Below are 27,604 nucleotides of genomic sequence, written 5' to 3'. Positions count from 1 at the left end.
ATAGCCAGAAGAAGACATGGGCTTTAAAATATTTAAAAGGAGAAGATCCAAATACATTCATTTTAGATTATATGATTGTATACCTATAAGACCCAAGGGCATCAAATAAAAAACTTAGAAATTTTCCATAGTAGATGTACAAAGTTGAATACCTAAAAAAGTTTTTTCTTACATACAGAAGGCGAAACTAGGAGCTTGAAAATTGAAATTTATATCAGAAGGCAGATTTTTAGTCAGAATAATTTCATCACCACAATAGCAAAAAATACTTGAAATAACTGAATTAAATGAAGTATAGTACCTTCAGAAGAAAATTATAAAATTTTAAGGGCCAAAATAAATCCTTAATGTTCCAAGAACAGTTTCTGTTTTATAAATTATTTGAAGTATAACAGCTTTAAACAGCCATTTTATTATACACCCAGATTTTGTGGGTTAGGCATACAGACAGCACAGAGGGAATAGGATGTCTGGAGCCGATCTGGGAGACTAATAAGGCTGAGGGTGATGCAGTGGCTGGGGCTGGAATATTCTGGAAGCATCTTCAGTCTTATGTCTGATGGTTGGTGCTGGCCCTGGGCAGGAAACTCACTGGGGACTGTCAACCAGAGCACCTGCTGGAGGCCTCTCCAGGTGGCCTGGGATTCAGCAGAGCTGGGGGGGCTCAGGATAGTTGGACCTCAAAAGGTGAGTGTCCCTGAGAACTAGCTGGACGCTGCCCTACTACCTCTCCTGACATCATCTCGGGGGCCACACAGTGTCCATTGCTTGCTACTGGTAACTAACCTGCCACAAATCGTCTCCATTTCAGGAAATTTCTGAGAGCAGTGCCAAAGAATTTGCAACCATATTTTAAAAACCACTTCATTAAGAAACTGGAAAACAGAACAAAAACCACATTCACAGAGAGATAAGAAAGATGAAAAGGCACAGGGCTGTGTACCAGATGAAGGAATAAGATAAAACCCCAGAAAAACAACTAAATGAAGTGGAGATAGGCAACCTTCCAGAAAAAGAATTCAGAATAATGATAGGGAAGATGATCCAGGACGCAGAAAAAGAATGGAGGCAATGATCGAGAAGATGAAAGAAATATTTAACAAAGACCTAGAAGAATGAAAGAACAAACAAACAGAGATAAACAATACAATAACTGAAAAGAAAAATACACTAGAAGGAAACAATGGCAGAATAACTGAAGCAGAAGAACGGATAAGTGACCTGGAAGACAGAATGGTGGAATTCACTGCTGTGGAAAAGAATAAAGAAAAAAGAATGAAAAGAAATGAAGACAGCTTAAGAGCCCTCTGGGACAACATTAAATGCAGCAACATTCACATTATAGGGGTCCCAGAAGGAGAAGAGAGAGAAAAAGGACCTGAGAAAATATTTGAAGAGATTATAGTCGAAAATTTCCCTAACATGGGAAAAGAAATAGCCACCTAAGTCCAGGAAGGGAAGAGAGTCCCATACAGGATAAACCCAAAGAGAAACATGCCAAGACACATAGTAATCAAACTGGCAAAAATTAAAGACAAAGAAAAATTATTCAAAGCAGCAAGGGAAAAATGACAAATAACATACAAGGGAACTCCCATAAGGTTAACAGCTGATTTCTCAGCAGAAACCCTACAAGCCAGAAGGGAGTGGCATGATATACTTAAGGTGATGAAAGGGAAGAACCTACAACCAAGATTACTCTACCCAGCAAGGATCTCATTCAGATTTGATGGAGAAATCAAAAGCTTTACAGACAAGCAAAAGCTAAGAGAATTCAGCCCCACCAAACCAGCTCTACAACAAATGCTAAAGGAACTTCTCTAAGTGGGAAACACAAGAGAAGAAAAGGACCTACAAAAACAAACCCAAAACAATTAAGAAAATGGTCATAGGAACATGCATATCGATAATTACCTTAAACGTGAATGGATTAAATGCTCCAACCAAAAGACACAGGCTTGCTGAATGGATACAAAAACAAGACCCATATATATGCTATCTACAAGAGACCCACCTCAGACCTAGGGACACATACACACTGAAAGCGAGGGGATGGAAAAAGATATTCCATGCAAATGGAAATCAAAAGAAAGCTGGAGTAGCAATACTCATATCAGATAAAATAGACTTTAAAATAAAGAATGTTACAAGAGACAAAGAAGGACACTACATAATGATCAAGGGATCAATCCAAGAAGAAGACATAACAATTATAAATATATATGCACCCAACATAGGAGCACCTCAATACATAAGGCAACTGCTAACAGCTCTAAAAGAGGAAATCGACAGTAACACAATAGTGGGGGACTTTAACACCTCACTTACACCAATGGACAGATCATCCAAACAGAAAATTAATAAGGAAACAGAAGCTTTAAATGACATAATAGACCAGATAGACTTAATTGATATTTATAGGACATTCCATCCAAAAACAGCAGATTACACTTTCTTCTCAAGTGCGCACGGAACATTCTCCAGGATAGATCACATCTTGGGTCACAAACTAAGCTTCAGTAAATTTAAGAAATTTGAAATCATATCAAGCATCTTTTCTGAGCACAACGCTATGAGATTAGAAATCAATGACAGGGAAAGAAACGTAAAAAATACAAACACATGGAGGCTAAACAATACATTACTAAATAACCAAGAGATCACTGAAGAAATCAAAGATGAAATGAAAAAATACTTAGAGACAAATGACAAGGAAAACACCATGATCCAAAACCCATGGGATGTGGCAAAAGCAGTTCTAAGAGGGAAGTTTATAGCTATACAAGCCTACCTCAAGAAACAAGAAAAATCTCAAATAAACAATCTAACCTTACACCTAAAGGAACTAGAGAAAGAAGAACAAACAAAACCCAAAGTTAGCAGAAGGAAAGAAATCATACAGATCAGAGAAGAAATAAATGAAATAGAAACAAGGAAAGCAATAGCAACAATCAGTCAAACTAAAAGCTGGTTCTTTGAGAAGATAAACAAAATTGATAAACCATTAGCCAGACTCATCAAGAAAAAGAGGGAGAGGACTCAAATCAATAAAATTAGAAATGAAAAAGGAGAAGTTACGACAGACACCACAGAAACACAAAGCATCCTAGGAGACTACTACACGCAACTGTATGCCAATAAAATGGACAACCTGGAAGAAATGGACAAATTCTTAGCAAGGTATAACCTTCCAAGACTGAAGTAGGAAGAAATAGAAAATATGAACAGACTAATCACAAGTAAAGAAATTGAAACTGTGATTAAAAATCTTCCAACAAACCAAAGTCCAGGACCAGATGGCTTCACAGGTGAATTCTATCAAACATTTAGAGAAGAGCTAACACCCATCCTTCTCAAACTCTTCCAAAAAATTTCAGAAGAAGGAACACTCCCAAACTCATTCTGTGAGGCCACCATCACCCTGCTATCAAAACCAGACAAACATACTACAAAAAAAGAAAATTACAGACCAATATCACTGATGAATATAGATGAAAAAATCCTCAACAAAATACAAGCAAACAGAATCCAACAACACATTAAAAGGGTCATACACCATGATGAAGTGGGATTTATCCCAGGGATGCAAGGCTTCTTCAATATATGCAAATCAGTGAATGTGATACACCATATTAACAAATTGAAGAATAAAAACTATATGATTATCTCATTAGATGCAGAAAAAGCTTTTGACAAAATTCAACACCCACTTATGATAAAAACTTTTCAGAAAGCGGGCATAGAGGGAACCTACCTCAACATAATAAAGGTCATATATGACAAACCCACAGCAAACATCATTCTCAATGGTGAAAAACTGAAAGCATTTCCTGTAAGATCAGGAATAAGACAAGGATGTCCACTCTCACCACTATTATTCAACATAGTTTTGGAAGTTCTAGCCACGGCAGTCAGAGAAGAAAAAGAAATAAAAGGAATCCAAACTGGGAAAGAAGGAGTAAAACTGTCATTGTTTTCAGATGACAAGATGCTATACATAGAGAATCCTAAAGATGCCGGCAGAAAACTACTAGAGCTAATCAATGAATTTGGTAAAGTAGCAGGATGCAAAATTAATGCACAGAAAACTCTTGCATTCCTATACACTAATGACGAAAAATCTGAAAGAGAAACTAAGGAAACACTCCCATTTACCATTGCAACAAAAAGAATAAAATACCTAGGAATAAACCTACCGAGGGAGACAAAAGACGTGTATGCAGAAAACTATAAGATACCGAAGAAAGAAATTAAAGATGATACCAATAAATGGAGAGATATACCATGTTCTTGGATTGGAAGAATCAATATTGTGAAAATGACTATACTACCCAAAGCAATCTACAGATTCTATTCTATCAAATTACCAATGGCATTTTTTATAGAACTAGAACAAAAAATCTTAAAATTTGTATGGAGACACAAAAGACCCCAAATAGCCAAAGCAGTCTTGGGGAAAAAATCGGAGATGGAGGGATCAGGCTACCTGACTTCAGACTATACTGTAGTATAGTATATGCTACAGTATAGCTGTAGTAATCAAGATAATATGGTACTGGCACAAAAACAGAAATATAGATCAATGGAACATGGTAGAAAGCCCAGAGATAAACCCACGCACCTATGGTCAATTAATCTATGACAAAGGAGGCAAGGATATACAATGGAGAAAAGACAGTCTCTTCAATAAGTGGTGCTGGGAAAACTGGACAGCTACATGTAAAAGAATGAAATTAGAACACTTCCTAACACCATACACAAAAATAAACTCAAAATGTATTGGAGACCTAAATGTAAGACAGGACACTATAAAACTCTTAGAGGAAAACATAGGAAGAACACTCTTTGACATAAATCACAGCAAGATCTTTTTTGATCCACCTCCTAGAGTAATGAAAATAAAAACAAAGATAAACAAATGGGACCGAATGAAACTTAAAAGCTTTTGCACAGCAGAGGAAACCATAAACAAGACAAAAAGACAACCCTCAGAATGGAAGAAAATATTTGCAAACGAATCAACTGACAAAGGATTAATCTCAAAATATATAAACAGCTCATGCAGCTCAATATTAAAAAAACAAACAACCCAATACAAAAATTGGCAGAAGACCTAAATAGACATTTCTCCAAATAAGACATACAGATGGCCAAGAAGCACATGAAAAGCTGCTCAACATCACTAATTAGTAGAGAAATGCAACTGAAAACTACCATGAGGTATCACCTCACACCAGTTGGAATGGGCCTCATCAGAAAATCTACAAACAACTAATGCTGGAGAGTTTGTAGAGAAAAGGGAACCCTCTTGCACTGTTGGTGGGAATGTAAATTGATACAGCCACTATGGAGAACAGTATGGAGGTTCCTTAAAACACTAAAAATATGACCCAGCAATCCCACTACTGGGCATGTACCCAGAGAAAACTGTAATTCAGAAAGACACATGCACCCAGTGTTCATTGCAGCAGTATTTACAATAGCCAGGTCATGGAAGCAACCTAAATGCCCATCGACAGACAAATGGATAAAGAAGTCGTGGTACATATATACAATGGAATATTACTCAGCCATAAAAAGGAATGAAATTGGGTCATTTGCAAAGATGTGGATTGATCTAGAGACTGTCATACAGAGTGAAGTCAGAAAGAGAAAAATAAATATCGTATATTAACACATGTATATGGGACCTAGAAATGGTACAGATGAACCCGTTTGCAGGGCAGAAATTGAGACACAGATGTAGAGAACAAATGTACGGACACCAAGGGGGGAAAGCAGTGGGGGGTGGGGGTGGGGGTGGGATGAATTGGGAGATTAAGATTGACATGTATACACTGATGTATATAAAATGGATGACTAATAAGAACCTGCTGTATAAAAAAATAAAATAAAATTCAAAAAAAAATTTAAGACTTATGAAGAATGATATAGTGAAGAAAGAAGAGAACGGGACCCAGAATAGCCCTTGTATACCCAGTTTATGGACATCTGTGAATTAAGAATTTTCTTGTTAAATAGAGATGGATATTATCACTGGGTCATAATATTTTGGATATCTTTATTTTCTAATTTATAATATTTTTAATGGTGGTGATGGTGATTTGTACGTGTATGCATACATGCACATGTATGTGTTTTATGCTGAGTATGTATAATATTCATAATAAGATGAAGCAAATAAACCATTCATATAATAAAAAAAAGAAACTGGAAAACACCATAATTATAGATGAGAAGATTAATTTTCCCTCATTAATATATAGGCCTAATATCATTTTAATCATATCAGTAGAAGTTTCTTTTTTCCTCTTTGTATCCCTTCTTTTTTTTAATTGAAGTATAGTTGATTTATAATATCATATTAGTTTCAGGTGAACAGCAAAGTGATTCAGATATATATGTGTGTGTATATATATATATATATATATATATATATACACCTTTTTCAGATTCTCTTCTATTTTGGTTATTACCAGATATTGAATATAATTCCCTGTGCTATAGTAGGTCTTTGTTTACCATTTTATAAATAGTGTATATCTGTTACTCCTAAACTCCTAATTTATCTGTCACTCCCTTTCCCCCGTCACTCCCTTTCCCCTTTGGCAACCATAAGTTTGTTTTTTGTTTTTTTGTTTTTTTGTTTTTTGCAGTACGCAGGCCTCTCACTGTTGTGGCCTCTCCCGTTGCGGAGCACAGGCTCCAGACGCGCAGGCTCAGCGGCCATGGCTCACGGACCTAGCCGCTCCGCGGCATGTGGGATCTTCCCGGACTGGGGCACGAACCCGTGTCCCCTGCATCGGCAGGTGGACTCTCAACCACTGCGCCACCAGGGAGGCCCCATAAGTTTGTTTTTTATGTCTGTGAATTTGTTTCTGTTTTGTCAGTAAGATGATTTGTATCATTTTTTAGATTCCACATATAAGTGGTATCATGTGATACTTGTCTTTCTCTGTCTGACTTACTTCACTTAATATGATCATGGCTAGGTCCATCTGAAATGGAGCAGGACCCTATGGTCCTTGACCCCCTACGTTCTCAGCCCCCTTTTTGTCTGGGGGAAAACTTCAGCCAAAGAATAAGTTTAATCAGAGAAGTGAGAAAATGCAGAAACAAAGGTAAACAGTCCAACAAGACTAAATAATAATAGTTTAGTCATGAAGCAAAGTCAAGGACCTTTAGTTCCTCCTCAAGGGCTATAGATAATATTCTGAGCCATGTCCTGCGAGCTGTCTTATAGATACTGAAACCCCCACCAGGTGGAAGAGGTTAATACATGATGACCAGACTGTTGCCATGACATAAGCTGCTGCAGTTCTGAGAACTGGCCTCAAAGAACAAACCCACCCTGGAACTGAAGATTAACTGTACTTAAAACAATCAAGATGATGGTGGTCAGACCACCGATGACCAGTTTCAAGATGACTTTCAGAGCTGACTGTGCTATTTCTGCATGTAGCCCCCTCCCTTTGTCTATAAAAGCTCTTGCCGACTGATTGTCAGTGGGAGGAGTCGGCCTTTGGACAGGAGCCTGCCCCCCAACCTGGTTGCTGGCCTCCAAAATAAAGCAAGCTTTCCCTTCCACCAGGCTTGCCTCTTTATTGGCTTTTGAGCGGCAAGCAGCTGGAGCCACTTTAGGTAAGTATTTGGTTCCCAGCGTGAGGCTGGGCTCTCGCGATATCTGGCTCCCGGGTTTTCCTGAGCAGGGCCTCCGCCCTGAAGACACGCTGGGATGGCTGCGAGGAGCTTCCTGGTTGTGTCTCACTGGCCCTGCCTTGAGACGGGTCTGGCGTGGACATTCCTAGCAGCTGCCCAAACCATTTGTTTTGGGGCTTCTCCCTGTTTCTCCCCTGCTCAGCCCTGGCTGCCAATGTACGCTTTCCCTTGGTAGAATGGAAAGATGCCTCTGGAAGAGCTGACGAGCTCCAAGACCGAGTAAGTCCACCGGTGTGCAGCCGGCAAACTTCTCTTTTGAGCACGAAGTGTCATTTGGGTGTTTTGCTAGTTGGTTCTGATGTGTGTCTGACGTTGAGGCCTGTTTGTGTTGGGAACTGTTTGGGACTTTATCGGTCATCTCTCGGAGGATTTGTGACAGTTGTGTTTTCTGGTGTATGAGTGTATATTCCATTTGTGTGATTGGTATCTTTGTTGTCCTTTGTAAAATGGGAAATTCAGGTTCAATTCATTAGAAAAAACCTTAGCTATGATATTATGACTAAAGAAAAAGAAAGATAATTTTCTTAACAATATATGACAATGGTATTCTTCAGACTGGAAAAAAATGGTTAAGATGAAACTCTTTTGAAACTCCAAAACTGGTTCTATTTGCATATGCAGTTAGAGAAAGCTAGCTTGATAAAATACTGTTTTCAGAATTCTGACCCTGAGAGAATAAAAATACGCTTCGGAGAAAACTTGAAGTTAGCTCTCATCATGTCCTTGAAATACAAACACAGCCCACTTTGCCTGAGACTTCAGCCTTGGGTTAATTAGTAGAACTTAAGAAGAAGTTTGGGTTTATTAAACACTCATCTTGTACCACATTAAGGAGAAATTATGCTATAAGAAAAATGTAAGTTTTTAGAGGTTATGGAATATGTTCTTAAGTTTGCCAGGCAGTAAATGCTGGAGTAACAGTTCAATTACTTGTTTCTTGGTTTTGTTAAGGATTTTAAGGGTTAAAAATTGTAATATGTAATTAAAGCTACTGAAAACCAAGTTAAAAGCAGATAAATCACTTGCAATGTGTAAAGCCATCAGATAATGTTCTTACCAACATAGAGTTCTTCTAAATCAGTAAGAAAAAGATGATTACCCAAAATGGGCAAAGAACATGAACAAGCAGTTCTTAAAAAGAGGACATTCAAGTGGCCAGCGGATGAGTTGAAACCCTGGGGCACTTACAGGAGAGTGAGAGCATGGGAATGGAATGATGATTACCTGCCAGAGGCAACAGAGCCCCTGGAACGTGATATGGCTTTGTTACATAGCTGCGCTTGGGACATACTTAAGTTCAATTATGTGAAATGGTCATTTATTATTGTTGGTTATTTATTATTACTCTACTGGAACGTAACTTGACAACATATGGCTTATCCTAACTTTTTTTTTAAATTAATTTATTTATGTTTGGCTGTGTTTGGGTCTTCGTTGCTGCATGCTGGCTTTCTCTAGTTGCGGCGAGCGGGGGCTACTCTTAATTGTGGTGCGCAGGCTTCTCATTGCAGTGGCTTCTCTTGTTGCAGAGCGCAGGCTCTAGGCACACGGGCTTCAGTAGTTGTGGCACCTGGGCTCAGTAGTTGTGGCTCCCAGGCTCTACAGAACAGGCTCACTAGTTGTGGCACACAGGCTTAGTTGCTCCGCGGCATGTGGGATCTTCCCAGACCAGGGCTCAAACCTGTGTCCCCTGCATTGGCAGGTGGATTCTTAACCACTGCACCACCAGGGAAGCCCCTTATCCTTAACTCTTAAATAAAAGAAGCTTAGTTTTAGCAAGGAGACATATTTCCCTGTGAATTTTCTTAGCTTCCCCAACCCGGTCAAGAATGTCAGACCCCAGGGTCCACTCTCTGCCCTTAGACTCAGCATCTAGGGAGCATTCCCTTGGCCAACATCTAGAGGGCTATTTTGCAGATATTACAAAATGATAGCTCTTGAATAAATAATACATACATTGCCAATCAAATTCAAAGTTGGTCTTTTTAAATGGCACATCCCTTTTTGTCACACAAATTCTTACATAGAACTCCAACATGTAAGACAGGTAAAGAGGAGCTTGGTTGAGGCCAAGAAGGGCCCTGTCTGCTTTGCCTCCTTCTTGCCTCTGTGGCAGCCCTGCTCCCCAGGGGAAGCACCCTGCAGCCAACACTTTTTCCATGACTTTAAGGAAAAAGTGTTGCTGGCATTCGGCCTGTGTACACCAGCACCGGATTAAATCTTGGAGACAGAGTTTTGGGTGAAGTAGAAAAGAATAGATATATTGCTTTGCCAGGCAAAGGGGGCCACAGCGGGCTAATGCCCTCAAAACTGTGTACCCCTGGAGCGGGTAGTGAGGAGTTTTATAGTAATGATTCAAAGAGGACGTGATCAGCTGATGGACATTCTTCTGATTGGCTGGTGGTGAGGTAATTGGGAGTCAGCATCTTCAACCTTCTGGTTTCAACCAGTCTAGGGTCTATGTGCTTGCGGTCAGCAGTTTTCACCTGCAGGGGGTCTGCTTCCTGTACAAACAACTCAGGAGTGTGTCAGGCCTTTATCTGTATCTTTCAGGGAACTGGGAGTTAGGTGATTCTGCTATGTGATGGATTTATCATCATTTCCCCAGCCCAACAGCTGTTCTCTGTTTCTACCTCTTCACAATTCCCAATCATAACTCTTGAGTCAGCATTTTACTTCAAAAGTCAGGGACACAGGGGCTTGTATGTGGCTTCAAAAGCAACTTCTGATTTTAAGTACAGGGTTCAACAGTGTTGAGGGAGCTCCACAAGGAAGAATGTATAATCACTTTTGTTAATTTGCTCAGTATGTGCAAAGCTAACACATTTTGTTACTTAAGTGTGTATCAAAACATCACACTGGACACTATAAATATATACCATTCTTATTTCTCAAATAGACCTCATAAAGCTAGAAAAAAATGAAATTAAAATGAAACATTAAAAAGGGAATCTAAGGGAAACAACAAAATACTGTTTTTTGCCCTCAAGGGTCCCATTTACTTTGCTGACCCATCAATTGAGTCATCTGTTGTGACTCAAAGCAAGGTCAGTAACTTGTGGGAGAAACTGAAAGGACCCAGAGGTGTCAAGACAAAGTGTAGAAGGTGTTCCTGGAGCCCACAGGGCTCCTAATCAGCGTTTCTCAGCAGGGGCATCACTGGCATTTGGGGCAACATCATTCTTCCTTGGGCAAGTTGTGTCTAACCATTGTGAAGCATTTGTCACTCTTGACCTCACACATCAAGTGCAAGAAACACGCAGCTGTCATTGCAATAACCCAAAATGCCTGGACTCTTTTCCAAATGCCCCCGAGAGGTGGTGCCAGCCTTGGCTGAGCATTACCGAATAACTTGCCATTTTAAGGAACAATATAGGGATCTCGCAGCATGGGCTAACATTTGGGGGTTGGCCCACAACAGTTACTGAGGAGCTGTGAGCTCATGTGACATCACTGAGTATTAAGGTTTTACTTTATAGAGTGTGTAAAACATTTATTGTGTCCATTCTCCAGCTAAAGCTTTCAGTTCAGTTTGGTTTCTATTTATGACTGTTCATTCTGGCTGCCTTGAATATATGACTGACATTAGGTTTACTGGAATTGCCATCTGTCATTTCTACGTTACAAACACCGCATGTGAAGCTGTGTTTTTCATTCTTCCTGGAGGTCTGACCTCTTTGTTTCTGTGGCTTTGCTCATCTGTATTGGGAAGCGTATAGACAGGGCAGTGCTTTTAAAGTGTAGCACTTTTTAATGTTGTGCTGATTTTGAGATATACTCCAGAGGAAAATAAGGGTAAAAATCCATATTTGAAAAAAGGTATGCCCCGAGTGTGGCCTGTTTCTCCATGTCTGCCAAGCTGAAATGATCTCTTAGACGCAAATGATTTCATGGGCTCTGGACCACCGATTTTACATAATGTAAGCTTGGGAGGCACACCAGTGCAGCTCACCTCTAAATTGTAGAGGGGAGACATCAGGGGAAAAGAGTGAGGGCAAAGGAGTAGGAGAAGAATTGAGCAGGTAAGGAATGGCAGGAACTATATCGAGAGAGGAAAATTGATTCTTTAAGCATTCAGTGCGAAGAGTTTCATTGTTTCCTGGGCCATAATTAAGTTGAATACTTTTTCATGTTTTATGATTAACAGAAAAGTTGGCTAACAGCTTCTTTGAAGGTCACTCGTTTATTATGAAATCAACATAAGCAATTCAGGAAGGGGAGATTCCCAATCTCTCCTCCTTCCTCTCTCAAAATTGTTTTTTCCCGTCCAACACCTCTCACCTCCTACCGCACCATATGTCTCCAACGTCCTAGTTAAAGGACTGCCATTGTCCAGGTTCCCAAACGTGCATCATGATAGCAAGAACTTGAGTGCCTGGTCAGTAAACATACAGACCAATGGCCTGTCCCATCGAAGTTCAAATTCAGCTGCTGTGGATTGGGGTCTGGATCCAGGTGCCGTGTATTGTCAGGCACATTTGGGAAGCACCTAACACAGCTCTTTGGTCTTCCTTTGATAAAAATGTACGTGGCAGGACAACACACTCAAGTTTTGGATACAAGCTCACGAATATGGGGACAAATGACCTTTTCATTATATGTGAACTTTTCACATGTCCAAAGAAGAAGTAACTTCATTGCTTAGAAAATATTTCTGTATGCTGCAAAATTACACAACACATAGAAATTTCTAGAATACAATAGAAACTCATCCCTGCCCACAGTACATTTCAATGGAAACTTCTCTCCCCACCATCAAACGGCCAAGATAATCAACAACTGTTTTACTTTAAAAAAAAAGTTTGCTTTGTTAATTTTTGTCTGATTTGGAAAAAACCTAGAACATAAATAGAAGATTAATATAGAAGCAGCATACATGAGGTGTAAGATTGAATTTCTAAAACTGCTAACTCACAACCTCTCAGAATTATTTAATACAGTTTAGATGCTTTGGGGAGAAAGAATAAATTACAAGTCATGTTTTCACAACACTTTCAAATGCTCATGTCTCAAGAGATAATGAAATAGAGTAATAAAAGACCAGGTGTGAGTGTAAATTGATTAAAAGCAAATTCATTTTAAGCAATTAATAACACTAGTTCATATTATTGAGTGCCTAGCAGATGCCAACTCTATGCTTGTTTTTTTTTAAATAAATTTATTTAGTTATTTTTGGCTGCATTGGGTCTGCGTTGCTGCATGCGGGTTTTCTCTAGTTGTGGCGAGCAGGGGCTACTCTTCATTGCAGTGTGTGGACTTCTCATTGCGGTGGCTTCTCTTGTTGCAGAGCATGGGCTCTAGGTGTGCAGGCTTCAGTAGTCGTGGCATGCTGGCTCAGTAGTTGTGGCTTGTGGACTCTAGAGCCACAACTTGCGGGCTTACTTTCTCTGCAGCGTGTGGGATCTTCCTGGACCAGGGCTCGAACCCGTGTCCCCTGCACTGGCAGGCAGATTCTTAACCACTGTGCCACCAGGGAAGCCCCTATGCTTGGTGTTTTTATCTATATTATTTCATTTAGTCCACATGACAATCCTACAAGGGATTATCAGTTTTTCATAAGAGAAGACTATGAGTCCCATAGGAGTCATAGTCCTAAGTCCAAAGTTCTTGTCCAGAGTCACACAGAATTTCAGGAATTGGGTCCCTAGTCAGTAAACTAGTCTCTTGGTCCATTTATGGTTAGTCTAAACCATATAACTTAGCTTCTATATTGGGACACATAACAGTGAAAAGGAGTGCTGTGATAATTACAAGTATAAGTTGTGTCTGTCCTGAGGACAGTGGATATTTGGCCACTCATATGTGCATAGAGCTAGTTTATTTAGTCATCAGGCAAAATAAGCATGGGGTGGGGTATAAGAACTGAATTGGGGCATATAAAAATACTTGCTAACTTTTAAAGATGGCTCCAAAATACAAAAGAAAAACTGCAAAATCACAGATAATGAACATTATGTTAACTTAGTCAATCACAACTCAACTGAAATCTTCTATAATTATGTGTGAATTCTATTTAATAAGTACGGTGATATTGTTACTGAATGCAAGTTCCTGTGCCGGACACAAAGTGAGGCCAAACAACCAAAACGTCGGAGTTTGGAGCAGAGAAAAGGTTTATTGCAGGGCCATGCTAGGCAATGGGTGGGTCGTGCCCAAAAAACCCCAAACTCCCCAAAGGGTTTCAGCAAAGCACTTTTAAAGTCAAACTGGAGGGAGGCGGGGCATGGTTAGTTACAAACTTCTTGGTGCCAGAATCCTTCATTCTTGCAGCTGTCCACATAGGTCATGATGCTCCTGTAAACCTCCAACAGAACACATGTTATTCTCTGTTCTGCAACTTTTTACCTTTATATGAATGGACTTTTAAAGGTCAGAGACTTGAGAATGGGCTATCCTGTATATTTCAGGCTATACACAACATTCTTTTACAAAAGATGCAGAGCCAGCATTACTAAGCACAGGCAACAGAGCACAAAGATTAAAGCAAAAGGAACAGATCTAATATAAAGTCAGATTTGTTTTTCCCTATTACAGTATATTTGATCTTTTTTTTTAATATAAGTTTATTTGTTTGTTTATTTATTTTTGGCTGCATTGGGTCTTCACTGCCGCGCACAGGCTTTCTCTAGTTGCGGCGAGTGGGGGCTACTCTTAATTGTGGTGCGCAGGCTTCTCATGGCTGTGGCTTCTCGTGTTGCGGAGCACGGGCTCTAGGCACATGGGCTTCAGTAGGTGTGGCACATGGGCTTCAGTAGTTGTGGCTAGCGGGCTGCAGAGCTCAGGCTCAGTAGTTGTGCACGGGCTTAGTTGCTGTGCGACATGTGGGATCTTTCTGGCCCAGGGATCGAACCCGTTTCCCCTGCATTGGCAGGCAGATTCTTAACCACTGCACCACCAGGGAAGCCCCAGTATATTTGATCTTATGTGCTGCAAAGCCTCCAAAAAACCTCAGACCATACAGTTTCCATTAGTCTCCACTGCCCACCATGAAGAAAAGCTTCAAGTGCCACCATGTCCAAAATACCTTTATCCTTTGCATCTAAGAGTGGTCAACATGACCCTTCTCATTTTCAGACCTACAGAGAACTCAAGTGATTTGCTAAAGGACATGCAATAAGTGGTAGAACTAGAAGGAAACATCACAATTCATGCTCCATTTCCTTTCCAGATTTTGTTCTCTAGACTCTTCTTTTTTTCAGTTTTAATATTTTTTATTGAAGTACAGTTGATTTACAATGCTGTGTTAATTTCTGCTGTACAGCAAAGTGATTCAGTTATACATATGTATACATATATATACACATTATTTTTTATATATTCTTTTCCATTATGGTTTATCATAAAAACTTACATCTGCTAACTCTAACCTCCCATTCCATCCCTCCTCCAACCCTCTCCCCATTGGCAATGACCAGTCTGTTCTCCATGTCTGTGATTCTGTTTCTGTTTCATAGATAGGTTCGTTTGTGTCATATTTTAGATTCCACATATAAGTGATATCATATGATATTTGTCTTTGTCTGACTTACTTCACTTAGTATAATAATCTCTAGTTGCATCCATTGTTGCTGCAAATGGCATTATTTTGTTCTTTTTTTATGGCTGAGTAGTATTCCATGGTATATATGTACCACATCTTCTTTATCCATTCACCTGTCGATGGACATTTAGGTTGCTTCCATGCCTCGGTTATTGTGAATAGTGCTGCTATGAACATAGGGGTGCATGTATTTTTTTGAATTACAGTTTTATCTGAATATATGGCCAGTAGTGGGATTGCTGGATCAAATGGTAGCTCTATTTTTCATTTTTTAAGGAATCTCCATACTGTTCTCCATAATGGCTATACCAGTTTACATTCCCACCAACTGTGTAGGAGGGTTCCCTTTTCTCCACACCATCTCCAGCATTTGTTATTTGTAGACTTTTTGATGATGGCCATTCTGACTGGTGTGAGGTGGTACCTCATTGTAGTTTTGATTTGTATTTCTAGATTCTTCTTGAGTAAGAATATTAATCTCCATCATGGACTGTCTGTTCACAGCATTACACACTTCACCCACAATATCACATTCCATATTTTGTCAATCTTAGGAAGAGATCTGTACTATTATTATTATTTTTTTTAATTTTATTTATTTTTTTTGCGGTACGCGGGCCTCTCACTGTTGTGGCGTCTCCCGTTGCGGAGCACAGGCTCCGGACGCACAGGCTCAGCGGCCATGGCTCACGGGCCCAGCCGCTCCTTGGCATGTGGGATCTTCCCAGACCAGGGCACGAACCCGTGTCCCCTGCATCGGCAGGCGGACTCTCAACCACTGCGCCACCAGGGAAGCCCTGTACTATTATTATTATCTCTTGCCTAGAGATAAGGAAACTGGGGCACTAGGAGCTGAAGATACTTGCATGATCTCACATATCTACATGGCCCTCTCAGAATCTCTGTTGTTTTTTAAGTTAATTTATTCATGTCTTAATTTACACACACGTAAAGTTTACCTTTCAAGGTGCACAGTTCTGTGAGTTTTGACAAGTGCATAGCATTATCTCCTGGCAAGGCTTTACATTAGGTTCTGAGGGATATAAAGAAAAATAAGGTGAAAACTTAGCTTTGAACAGAGTTTATATAGTCCAGTGGTCATGTATCCATACTACAGTATCACAGTTTTCCTTCTTTGAGTCAGAAATGCTCTTAGAAATGTGGAAGTGCTTTAAGGTTGTTCTGGAAGATACTGGTTTCTTCCTTGATGGGGGAGTGGAAACTACCTGTGTGATCAGCCATAAGCAAAATTTCTGCTGTTTAGGGCTGTGAGCTCAGAACAATTTTAGACAAAAGCAAACTGTGTTAGGAGGGCAAATGCCTATTCTATATAGAATGTCATGTTTGGGACAACTTACTCTAAAGTGTTTGGAAATACAAAGGAATGGTTTCTGTATTGTGAGGTAGCAACTGTTTCTTTAGTATCGGGTGAGAGATTCCATTTGCTACATTTTAAGGATGTAAAGCTAACCATTACCACAAAGAACTTTTTTTTATAAGACTAAAAAATCACTTTCTCCTTTGGACTATATCATGTTTAGACCATAAGGAAATGTTTTCTTTCAATAGCTGTTCATTTAGCAACAACCTCCCTGTGTAACACAGAGGTTCCAGATGGGAGGATATATATTTAGCTGAATTCAAAACCCATTTCTATATGTTCTGAATTGCATGTGTAAAGGAAAAGCCAATTCTTTTTTTTCTTTGATGGGAAGTTTCACTGTTATAATAGTGTTCATTTTTCCTTAATTTATAATTTCACATATATCCAAACAGCAGAAATATGTTAAACCCGTGAAAATGAAAATATCTTTTTAAAAAAATTTTATTGGAGTATAGTCGATTTACAATGTTGTGTTAGTTTTCAGGTGTACAGCAAATTGATTCAGTTATACATACAAATACACACACACAAACACACTCACACACACACATATATATATATATTCTTTTTCAGATTCTTTACCCATATAGGTTATTACAGAATATTGAGTAGAGTTCTACAGTAGTAGTTACAGTTGGTTATCTATTTTATATATAGTAGTGTGTGTATGTTAATCCCAAGCTCCTAATTTATCCCTCCCCTCCATAAATTTGTTTCCCCTTTGGTAACCATAAATTTGTTTTTGAAATTTGTGAGTCTGTTTCTGTTTTGTAAATAAGTTCATTTGTATCATTTTTCTTTAGATTCCACATAGAAGTGATATCATATGATATTTGTCTTTCTCTGTCTGACTTCAGTTAGTAAGATAATATCTAGGTCCATCCATGTTGCTACAAGTGGCATTATTTCATTTTTTTTGGCTGAGTAATATTCCATTGTATATATGTACCACATCTTCTTTATCCATTCATCTGCTGATGGTCATTTAGGTTGCTTCCATGTTTTGACTATTGTAAATAGTGAATATAGGAATGCATGTATCTTTTTGAATTGGAGTTTTCTCTAGATAAATGCCCAGGAGTGGGATTACTGGATCATATGGTAGTTCTATTTTTAGGTTTTTAAGGAATCGCCATACTGTTCTCCGTAGTGGTTGTACCAATTTACACTGTCACCAACAGTGTAGGAGGGTGCTCTTTTTCTCCACAACCTCTCCGGCATTGTTAGTAGACTTTTGATGGTGGCCATTCTGACTAGTGTGAGGTGATACCTCATTGTAGTTTTGATTTGCATTTCTCTGATAATTATTGATGTTGAGCATCTTTTCATATGCTTTTTGGACATCTGTATGTCTTCTTTGGAGAAATGTCTATTTAGATCTTCTGCCCGTTTTTTGATTGGGTGGTTTGTTTTCTTGACATGGAACTGCATGAGGTGTTTTATATTTGGGAAATTAATCCCTTGTAGGTCACTTCATTTGCAAATATTTTCTTCCATTCTGTAGGATGTCTCTTCTCTTGGTTTATGGTTTCCTTTGCTGTGCAAAAGTTTTTAAGTTTAATTAGGTCCCATTTGTTTGTTCTTATTTTCATTACTCTAGGAGGTGGATCAAAAAAGATATTGTTGCGATTTATGTCAAAGATTGTTCTGCCTATGTTTTCCTCTAAGAGTTTTATAATGTCCAGCCTTACATTTAGGTCTTTGATCCATTTTGAGTTTATTTTTGTGTATTGTATTAGAGAATGTTCTAATTTCATTCTTTTACATGTAGCTGTCCAGTTTTCCCAGTACCACTTATTGAAGAGACTTTTTCTCCATTGTGTATACTTGCCTTTTTTGTCATAAATTAATTGATCATAGGTCTGTGGGTTTATTTCTGGTCTTTCTATCCTGTCCATTGAGCTATATTTCTGTTTTTGCGCTCGTACCATGCTGTTTTGATTACTGTAGCTTTGTAGTATAGTCTGAAGTCAGGGAGCCTGATTCCTCCAGCTCAGCTCTATTTTTCTTTCTCAGGATTGCTTTGGCTATTTGGGGTCTTTTGTGTTTCCATACAAATTTTAAAATTTAGAAAAGCCAGTTCTTACGTACAGTCAGAAGAAATCAAAGTATCTGGTTCTTATGTACAGTTAGAAGAAATCAAGATAAAAATGTTCATTTAAGTTTTGGGAAGTTCTTATATGTTTGAGCTCTTTTCGTGATCAGAAATTGATGGAATGCACTTATCCACTAGAGAGTATATCTTTTTTTAATTGAAGCTAAAAGGAAAATAAGAGATGAAAATCTGTGTTTAGACTGTGATCCAGTATCAGTGTTATGATGACCTTCCATTCACTGGTTCATGCAAGGACCATCATGATGCTTTAGTTATGGAGATAAATACCAGAGAAAGTAATGAACAAATAAAGGATTTACAGTCTTTCTCACATCTTACTTTCTATAACTGCATTACTGGCATTCAGGAATGCCTGGGGAATCTCTCCGGGGTAGCTTTTCTCTGATGATTGATTGGCCTTCAGCTTATATGCACTGGGAAAGCCCCGTTTGCTTCCTAGATTGTCACTGTGCTGGTCTGCACTTTTCTCAGAAGAAGGAGGGCCCACTTAAGTGGAAAGCCCACTTAAGTTCTCTGACTGGTTTACTCTTGCTAATTCTTCTCTTGGACTGGAATTCTTCCATTTAAATTCTGGCCATTGCTGCTATTCATGCCCTGAATTCTGGCCCTCACCTTGATTAGTGTGTTGCATCTCTATCTGGGCTCAGAAAATCTGAGATGTCCCCAAACTATACCAAAAAAAATGACTTAAATGGGGAAAGGGGTTACATACCTTGTTATAAGTCTCGGAAAGAGTTTTGTGTTGGGTGCCAGGTACCAAGTGTGGACATTTCCTGCCAACTCTTTTCATGAGCTAGATTTTAATATCCTACTCAGAAGAACCCACCTCAAGTTAACATGGAAGATGGGGCTTATTTGGAGCCCAAATTATTTGTGAAGACAATATAAAGCAAGCTACTTGTTGTGATGGTTCAATAATAATTGTTCTGGAAGAAATCCACTGTGGCAACCCTGCCCACCCATCTGTGGCTCTGGTTTCATGCTCTCCTGGAGAAGAAGAGACAGGAAGAACTTTTTCATTTCCTGGCTCAATTCAGAGTTTCTGAAAGAAGCCCAGTGAACCTAATATTCATAGACTTTTTCCTTCTAAGGGGTAGATTTTATATATCATAATGTATTTTTTCCATTTTGACCAGGGAGTTAGTAAATTATGTCCAAAGCCAAATCTAGCTTATCACCTATTTATGTACAGCCTAGGAGCTACAAATGGGCTTAATATTTTTAAGAGGTTGAAAAATAATGAAAAGCAGTTAATATTTTATGACATGTGAAAATCATACGATATTGAATATTAAATTTCATTGTCCCTAAATAAAGTCCCTAAATAGCCATGCTCATTTGTTTATATATTGTCTAGGGCTGCTTTCATGCTACAGTGGCATAGTTGAGTATTTGCAGCAGAGCTTGTATGACTTACAAAGCCTAAAATATTTACTGTCTGGCATTTTACAGAAAAAAAAGCTTACCAAACTAGAGCTAGAGCAACTAACATTCAACATAGCAGCTGAATCAGCCCCCACTATATTGCATTCTCAGTGTTTATTTGCCTAACCATGTATTGCAATGAGTAGCTTTGGTATGGCTATAAACTCTGTTCTGGGAAATACAGAAGGTGCCAAAGATGTATGAAGTTTAGTGTAAATATAAGGAAATTATAAACTCTTTCAAGTGACTTTTATAGAGAGAAAAAATATTGTAGATAATTTCCTGCATTTGATACAACTAACTCTCCTTTAGGCAAAATAATCTTAGAAAAAGTTTTATTAATTACAATAAAACTCTAATTTATTCTTCAGTTTATTAGTCTGCCTGCCCACTCCATGCTCTACCCACAAGATGTGCAAATTATTATGAGTTTAACCTCCTACTCCTTAAAAAATCTTTGCTTCCTCAGAGATTACAGAATGAAGATTTAATTAAATTGAAATTGAGAAAACAGCTCTAAAATCTGGAGTTTGAAGAACATCAATTTAGGGGAGAATTTAGAAGAACACAAATCTTGCTGGGTTTATTAGAAGCTCTGAATGATTCTGCTATCTAGAGTCACAGTAGAAGTGTATGTAGTCTTTGTCCCTCATATTTGCTTAAAGGGATCACTTCCTTTAATTATGGGCTTATCTTCTCAGTCATGCTGGGTGTTGTGCTGCCCCGTATTTTGTAGGTGAAAATGTGACTATTTCACCCTTAGAGCATCTGATGGGAAAAGTTGTATAAAGATCCTAATGTCTAGGAGATTTTGAGACATTTATAATCTCTGAACTAGACTTCGAAGAACTGATTTAGAGTTTTCATGATTGGGTTCATGGTTTCACTGAAGTGCCATTGGAAGCAGTTCCAAGACTTAACAAGTGGGACATGTTTAGGTAAACTATGGCACAGTGGTTTAGTGAAAAAAAAAAAAAAACACGATTCAAAATGGTATGGAGATTATGCCAATATGCAGAAGTAAGTATGAAAAATAACACCAACATTCATAACTAAAATTATATACACCCCCAAGGAGACAAGGGAGTTAAAACAGAGCAGCAGTCCTCAAAATGTGGTCTCCAGCACCCTGCAGATCCATGAACTGGGTGTCTGCCATAAGAAAAACATGGGAACCCAGAGTTACTGTTTAGAAGCTTTTATAACAACAGTAAGTTTATTGTTGATTTTTTTTAAAAAAACACTAATTTAGCTTGTACTTATTATGTCTTTTACCTTCTTACTTTCTTTTTGTGTCTTTTTTTTTTTTTTTTTTTGCGGTATGCGGGCCTCTCACTGTTGTGGCCTCCCCCGTTGCGGAGCACAGGCTCCGGACGCGCAGGCCCAGCGGCCATGGCTCACGGGCCCAGCCGCTCCGCGGCATATGGGATCCTCCCAGACCGGGGCACGAACCCGTATCCCCTGCATCGGCAGGCGGACTCTCAACCACTTGCGCCACCAGGGAGGCCCTCTTTTTGTGTCTTTTAAAAAAAATTTTAAATTAATTTTATTGAAGTATAGTTGATTTACAATGTTTTTTAAATTTCTGCTATACAGCAAAGTGACTCAGTTATACACACACACAGATATATTCTTTTCCATTACGGTTTATCACAGGATATTGAATATAGTTCCTGTGCCATACAGTAGGACCTTGTTTTTATGTCTTTTTTATTTCATTTTAATTTAGTAATTAATTTTCATTTAGTTATTCACTTTTATTGTATTTCAGAAAAGTATGTAATGGACTGGAAAAAATGAACTTCCTTACAGAGAGTTTGAGAAACACTTTGTATATTGAAAAAAACTGTGTTGTTTAACATTAAATAAGTTACACATTTTTAAGAAGAAATGTCATTTTACAGACATGACGATTTTATTTTAATAAAAGGCTCTGGTGACACCTGGTCAGTTATCTGTTACCAAATTACTGTACTTGGCCAGAATGAGAGAGTTGTTTTTTTCTCTTCCTTGGGTTTAAGCAACTTTTAAATACCAGTTTCTGTTTATGCAGCAGGGGTGTGGCAACAAAATTCTGTTTAAATGGCTAAATCATTGCTGAAACATAATTTAAGGGGGGAAAACAGCAACCCTACAGAAATGTGTCAATTAAGTTTCTGTGCAACCAAATAGAAATGTCAGGATCTTCCTCCACTTAAGATGCAGGAACCAGAGCACTGAGGCAGGAGAAAAGAATTTGATTTACAATTTTGGGGAAAAACCAGCAGTAAAATAATTGAGAGCTGGAAAGCAATCTCACTCCTGCTAAATTGCTTTCCTCCTTGCGTGCTCCATTTAGGGGCGATATTTGGATACTTACATTTAGTTTGCACATATTTTCTTTCCCTTGTAAGTATTCCATCTTGTCGGATTAGGACTGTTTCTCTGCTGTGATCAGCAAAAGAGAATATCCTAGCTGCCAAGAATTGGATTATGCCTGAAGCTTTATAAATAGGAAGTGGTTGATTTTTTTTTTTTTTTTTTATGTGCAAAGGTGACAAGCTGGCTAGTCACGAGAACATTCTGGTCCCTAAATTGCAAAAATGTGGGTTCTTTTCCAATAAGCTTTAATTTGGGTTCATGAGAATCAGAGACATGAAAAGCACATTGCAAATGTTAAAGAGTTGGTAAAATATTAACAATAACAACAACCACTACTACACTACTACAATTACAATTTGTGGCAGATTTAATGAATGATGTTGGTGTTGCTTACAGCTTGCTTTCCCCATGAAGTATTTAAACAAAGGAGGTTTTCCCCTCTTGGCCAGGAGTAATTACCTCTAGGAATTAACTTATATTCATGGGTACGAAAATAAGATGTGTGTTGTACTGCCAAACCCTTACTTAGCTGGTTCTCTGAATCACACAGATATTTAGTCATTTCTTTATAATTTTTGAAAGTCAGTGACAAAATTTACCTTAGAAGTTTGGTTCTGATGCCAGGTTTTCTGCCCATGGAAGCAAATTTTTATGCCTTACAAAGAGCAAGAATTTAAAGATCAAAAATATCTTTATATTAACACATCTGAGTGCCTCTTAGTTTTATCTTTCTTGCTCACATTAGGAGATGTTTTTGGTTTGCTAACAAGAAATGCAAACCTGACATTCATTTTGATAAGCGCCTCCTGTGAGCCACATTAGGAGCTGGAATCAAAATTCTACTGCTCTCCAAAGGTAAGGCATAAATTATGATTTGGGAAAGAAAAATAGAGGAAAAATAAATAGGAATAGATAATGCAAATTAGGTTTGAGCCAAGAACATGCCTGTTTTAAATTTAAAATTTGCTCTAAGCCAGAGCGGATTATACCCTGGGTACTACCTAGAGGAAGATGGAGATAAATATGAAGGGAATATTTATTTTAAAAAAAGTCTACAGAACCACAAGCTGTAAGCTCTAAAATTGATAGTCTGTGACTCTCCTGGGCAGACATTTGCCCCACATGGACCAGATCTTCCTGGCATTGATTAGCATGGGCACTGTGGGCCATGCCTTCTCATACCTACTCTCACACCTACAGGTTACATGCAAGAGCCCACTCGCTCTTGGAATTAAAAATAAATGTACCTTTGTCATGAGCCTAAGTCAGCCCACAGTTCTGCATTGCCCTGTGACTAGGAGGATTTTAAGAGCAGTAAATGACAAATGGGGGTTAGAAGTTTAAATTACATGTGATTGTGCACACACATGCACACATACACCCATACATGCACACCCACACATGCACATACATACACACCACACAAACACACATGTACACACACAAATGCACGTACATACACATCCACACATGCATGCATACACACATGCACATACACACACATTGATACCCACATATGCACTAGAACCCCACCTACCTAAGGGGATGAGGATTGATCAAGTTAAAGCAAATAATCCTAGAAAAATATGTGATGCATACGTAACTTAAATATTTTAACTTAAAACACATCTATGTGCATTTTAATTTCCCCATCTTTTGATGGAAAGGTTTTTTTTTTTTTTTTCCATCAAGTGAGGATCTCCAAGAGCAAATGAGGCTTTTCTTGAGCAGAGTTCTGATGCTCTGAGGGCGTCTATGGTTCTTACATAAACTATACTCTTCAGGAATCATCTGTCCTTTCCAGCTCACGTTTCTTTAAATGGAAAGCATGCTCAGCACCTAGGCAGCCACCTGTGGGCAGATTTGGTCTGGACTCTCAAGACTTTGTTTTAAAGCTTTTACAGCTCTCCCATCACACCTAACTTGATGGCAGTAAATTCTGGCAGCCCCTCGCCTCCTTTATCTGGTCTTTCCAAAGGATTCAACTTAGTTTTTATGGAAAACACTCTCCTTTCCACTTTTCCTTTGCTTAGTATTATTTCACTAGATATTATAATTCTAATAAGAAATGGTACTTGCATAGACAGCTTTGGAAGAAAACTGATGCTAAGAGCATACAAATTGAAGGGTTTCAAATGGACATGCATAAGCATACACAGAGTTACCTACCAGCTTCCAGCTTCAGTATCCACTGGACTTTGTCACTAAGTTTTGCAAAGAGAATGGAGGTGATGTTGATTTAACCCCGTTTTTCTAATCTAAAAAGCTCAGAATAAAATTTGTGACACATTCCCAGACATTAATAGAACCTGATGGTCTGTATTTTTTCAGTAACTTGACCTCTGACTTCATCTTCTTTTTCTTCATTTATTTTTCATTAAAGCTTTTATATTTTCTTTTTATGTTCCTTTTACTGTGAGAGACATCCAATCCTTCGCTAGAATGACAGTGTGACTGTGCTTAGTAAGTCTTCGTTTTTACTGTTGTAAGCACAGTAATAGTTCATGTTTTACAAGATTTAAGTTCTAAAATGAGCACATGATGAAAAAAGTATTTAGCTAAAATGACCCTTGGACATCACTTAAGAAGGCTCTGGTTGAGTCCAACATATATCTTCAGAGGTCTGAAGCATTGATCCTCCCATAAGCTTGGAATAGATCATTTTGTTGAGAGCTGGATGAAGTACTTTGGCTTGTGTTTAGGGAAGTATCTGACAAATCATAGATGTGTTTCAAAGCAGAGTGGTGTGGGGTGGTCACACTCTGAGAAGGGTTCCTGGGAACCAAGATTTATGCCCCTCTTCTAAGGCATCTTATATCACGTTGTGCCTGGTTTTATTTAAGTATGCGTTTCTCCCTTCTGGACTAGCTAAGTCTCCTCTTCCTGACAGGAGAGGACACTCATTCTATTCTCTTTGCCCATATTCACTGAGGACATGCTCAGCAACTGTGAAAGAGTTAAAATGAAAATGGAAGTGGAAAATTAGAACAATGTGTGCACTTGGGCTCTCAGGGCCCATTCTTCCTGTGTTCACCAGAAATCCTTAAAATATGGACTTACTAATTTTTTTTTTTTTTTCTGTATGCGGGCCTCTCACTGCCGTGGCCAGACTTACTAATTTTATTACCAACTGTACGCCTCTTAATAAGTGACACAGTGGTTATATTTCCTGTTAACAAACCAATATGTTCTATTAATAAACTAATAAACTTGTAGTCTTCAAAATATAACTGCACATAGTACCTGTTTTAGTGTTTTCTTTGGTAGACTGTCAAGGCATGGCTGTTATTTTGTGTGCTTTTTATCCATTTCTGACTAATCTTCTTTATTTGATTTGCCTGAACTGGAGTATTTTTTAGTTCCAACAAATTTGGGAACGTAACATTTGATACTTTTGAGACTGTGACCCCTGAGAACACCTGGTTTGATTTTAATGCGGCATCATTGCATTGTGATTTAAGTTTCTGAGCATGGGCTTGGGTGAGACTGCCTGCTTTTAAATTTCAGCTCTCCCACTTACCAAATGCAGGACCTCAGGCTATTTATCTAATCTCTGTGCACCTCAATTTCCTCATCTGGAAAGGGTATATTAATAATATCTCCCTTGTGGAGTTATTGTGAAGATTAAGTGAATTCATCTATCTAAGGCGCTTGAATCAGTACTCATAGGCCACAAGTTCTCAGCAGGTGATTATTATTAATGTCAACTTTGTGTGTGTGAGAATGGCATCCTCACCAGTGGCTGCCCTGTGAGTAGCCAGTGACTGGGTACAATGCAATCATGATGCCTCAGTGTTCTGGTCTTTCACCGCCTCCCTCCTCTCCCATGCAGGTGGCCCCGGCCATTAAGGAGCGGATGATGAAGAAGGGGAGCCTCATGCTGGGCTACCAGCCCCACCGGGGGAAGGTCAACTTCTTCCGGCAGGTGCTGATCAGCCCTCAAGTCAGACGGGAGGACATGGACTTCCTCCTGGATGAGATAGACCTTCTAGGTAGGGACATGTAGCTGTGGTTTTTGATCCCCCAGAGGCACAGGTCCTGCCCTGGAGGGTTACAGATCCAGGGCAACTGGGGACACATAGGAAATTGCAGCCCTTCTGGTGAGAAATAGGAAACATGCCCCCTCCTTGCCCAGCAAAACCAAAATGCTAAGCAAGTAGTGTTAAGGACTCTTTAGCTGCCTGGGTGCTACTGCTGCAATAAAGGATTTTCAGATGATCCCTGGGGCAGAGCCTGGGAGAGTTTAGTGAGTACTACGTGGGCTCTGGGTTCTAAGCTTTCATTTCTCTTCAAAGAACATCGAAATTAGTGGGTTAAAGCAGTGGTTCTCACAGTGTGATCCCTACACCAGCAGCACCTGGAAAGATGTTAGAAATGCAGGTTCTCAGCCTGGCGCCAGACCTACTGAATCAGAAACTCTGGGGGTGGGCTGGGTATTCTGAATTTTAAGGAGCCTTCCACGTGATTCTGAGGCAAGGTAAAATCTGAGAACCAGTAGTTTAGCACAACTTTGAATTGACTGAATAAGCACTCTGATGTGTTGCCAGCAAAAGGATATCTAATATTTCAGTGGTTCCTGAGTCGGTCTCTGAAAGTGCAGCTGTAGCACAAATCTTCAGGGTCATCAGAAGTATATCAAAGCTGTTTTTTAAAAGAGAAACTATATAAGATGGTTACTTTATAAAAAGTATCTTTTATGCAGACTAAATGTTTATTCTCAAAAGTTAAAATTAGCCATTATCTATTATAAATTATTTAAATTAGAGATAAGGATAAAAGACAAACACTTTGTAGGGTAGTCCTTTTAATCAAAGCAATAGTCCCAATTCACTTCCCAAAATCATTCGTGTCATTAATTGAGAGTAGACGTTAGGTATATATGACTCTAATTAGGTATCTCTTTAAGCTTGAGGGGCCCTTTTTTTTATCTTGTTCTCTGCTTGTAGGGAAGAACCAGAATAAAGTCCAGGGTTATACAACACTCCCTTTCTCAAGCTTTGAAATGTCAGTGTAGACTATTAAGTGATTTATATTGGGCAGAGAATCTGGAAATTAGAGG

At 38.8% G+C, this 27,604-nt stretch overlaps 1 protein-coding gene across 1 annotated transcript in view; it reads left to right on the top strand.

Annotated features, from left to right (window-relative positions):
• The window catches only part of GADL1 (glutamate decarboxylase like 1), a 172,227-nt gene extending 145,676 nt beyond the window's left edge, over positions 1-26,551 (top strand). The window contains exon 15 of the mRNA XM_060109971.1: positions 26,378-26,551. Within this exon, the coding sequence (XP_059965954.1) occupies positions 26,378-26,551 (174 nt within the window). The remainder of the gene's footprint in view (positions 1-26,377) is intronic.
• The last annotated feature ends 1,053 nt before the right edge of the window (positions 26,552-27,604 follow it).

Source organism: Mesoplodon densirostris, chromosome 10, assembly GCF_025265405.1.
Source record: "Mesoplodon densirostris isolate mMesDen1 chromosome 10, mMesDen1 primary haplotype, whole genome shotgun sequence".
NCBI classification, from domain to species: Eukaryota; Metazoa; Chordata; class Mammalia; order Artiodactyla; family Ziphiidae; genus Mesoplodon; species Mesoplodon densirostris.
This window is presented reverse-complemented; position numbering and strand designations above follow the sequence as displayed.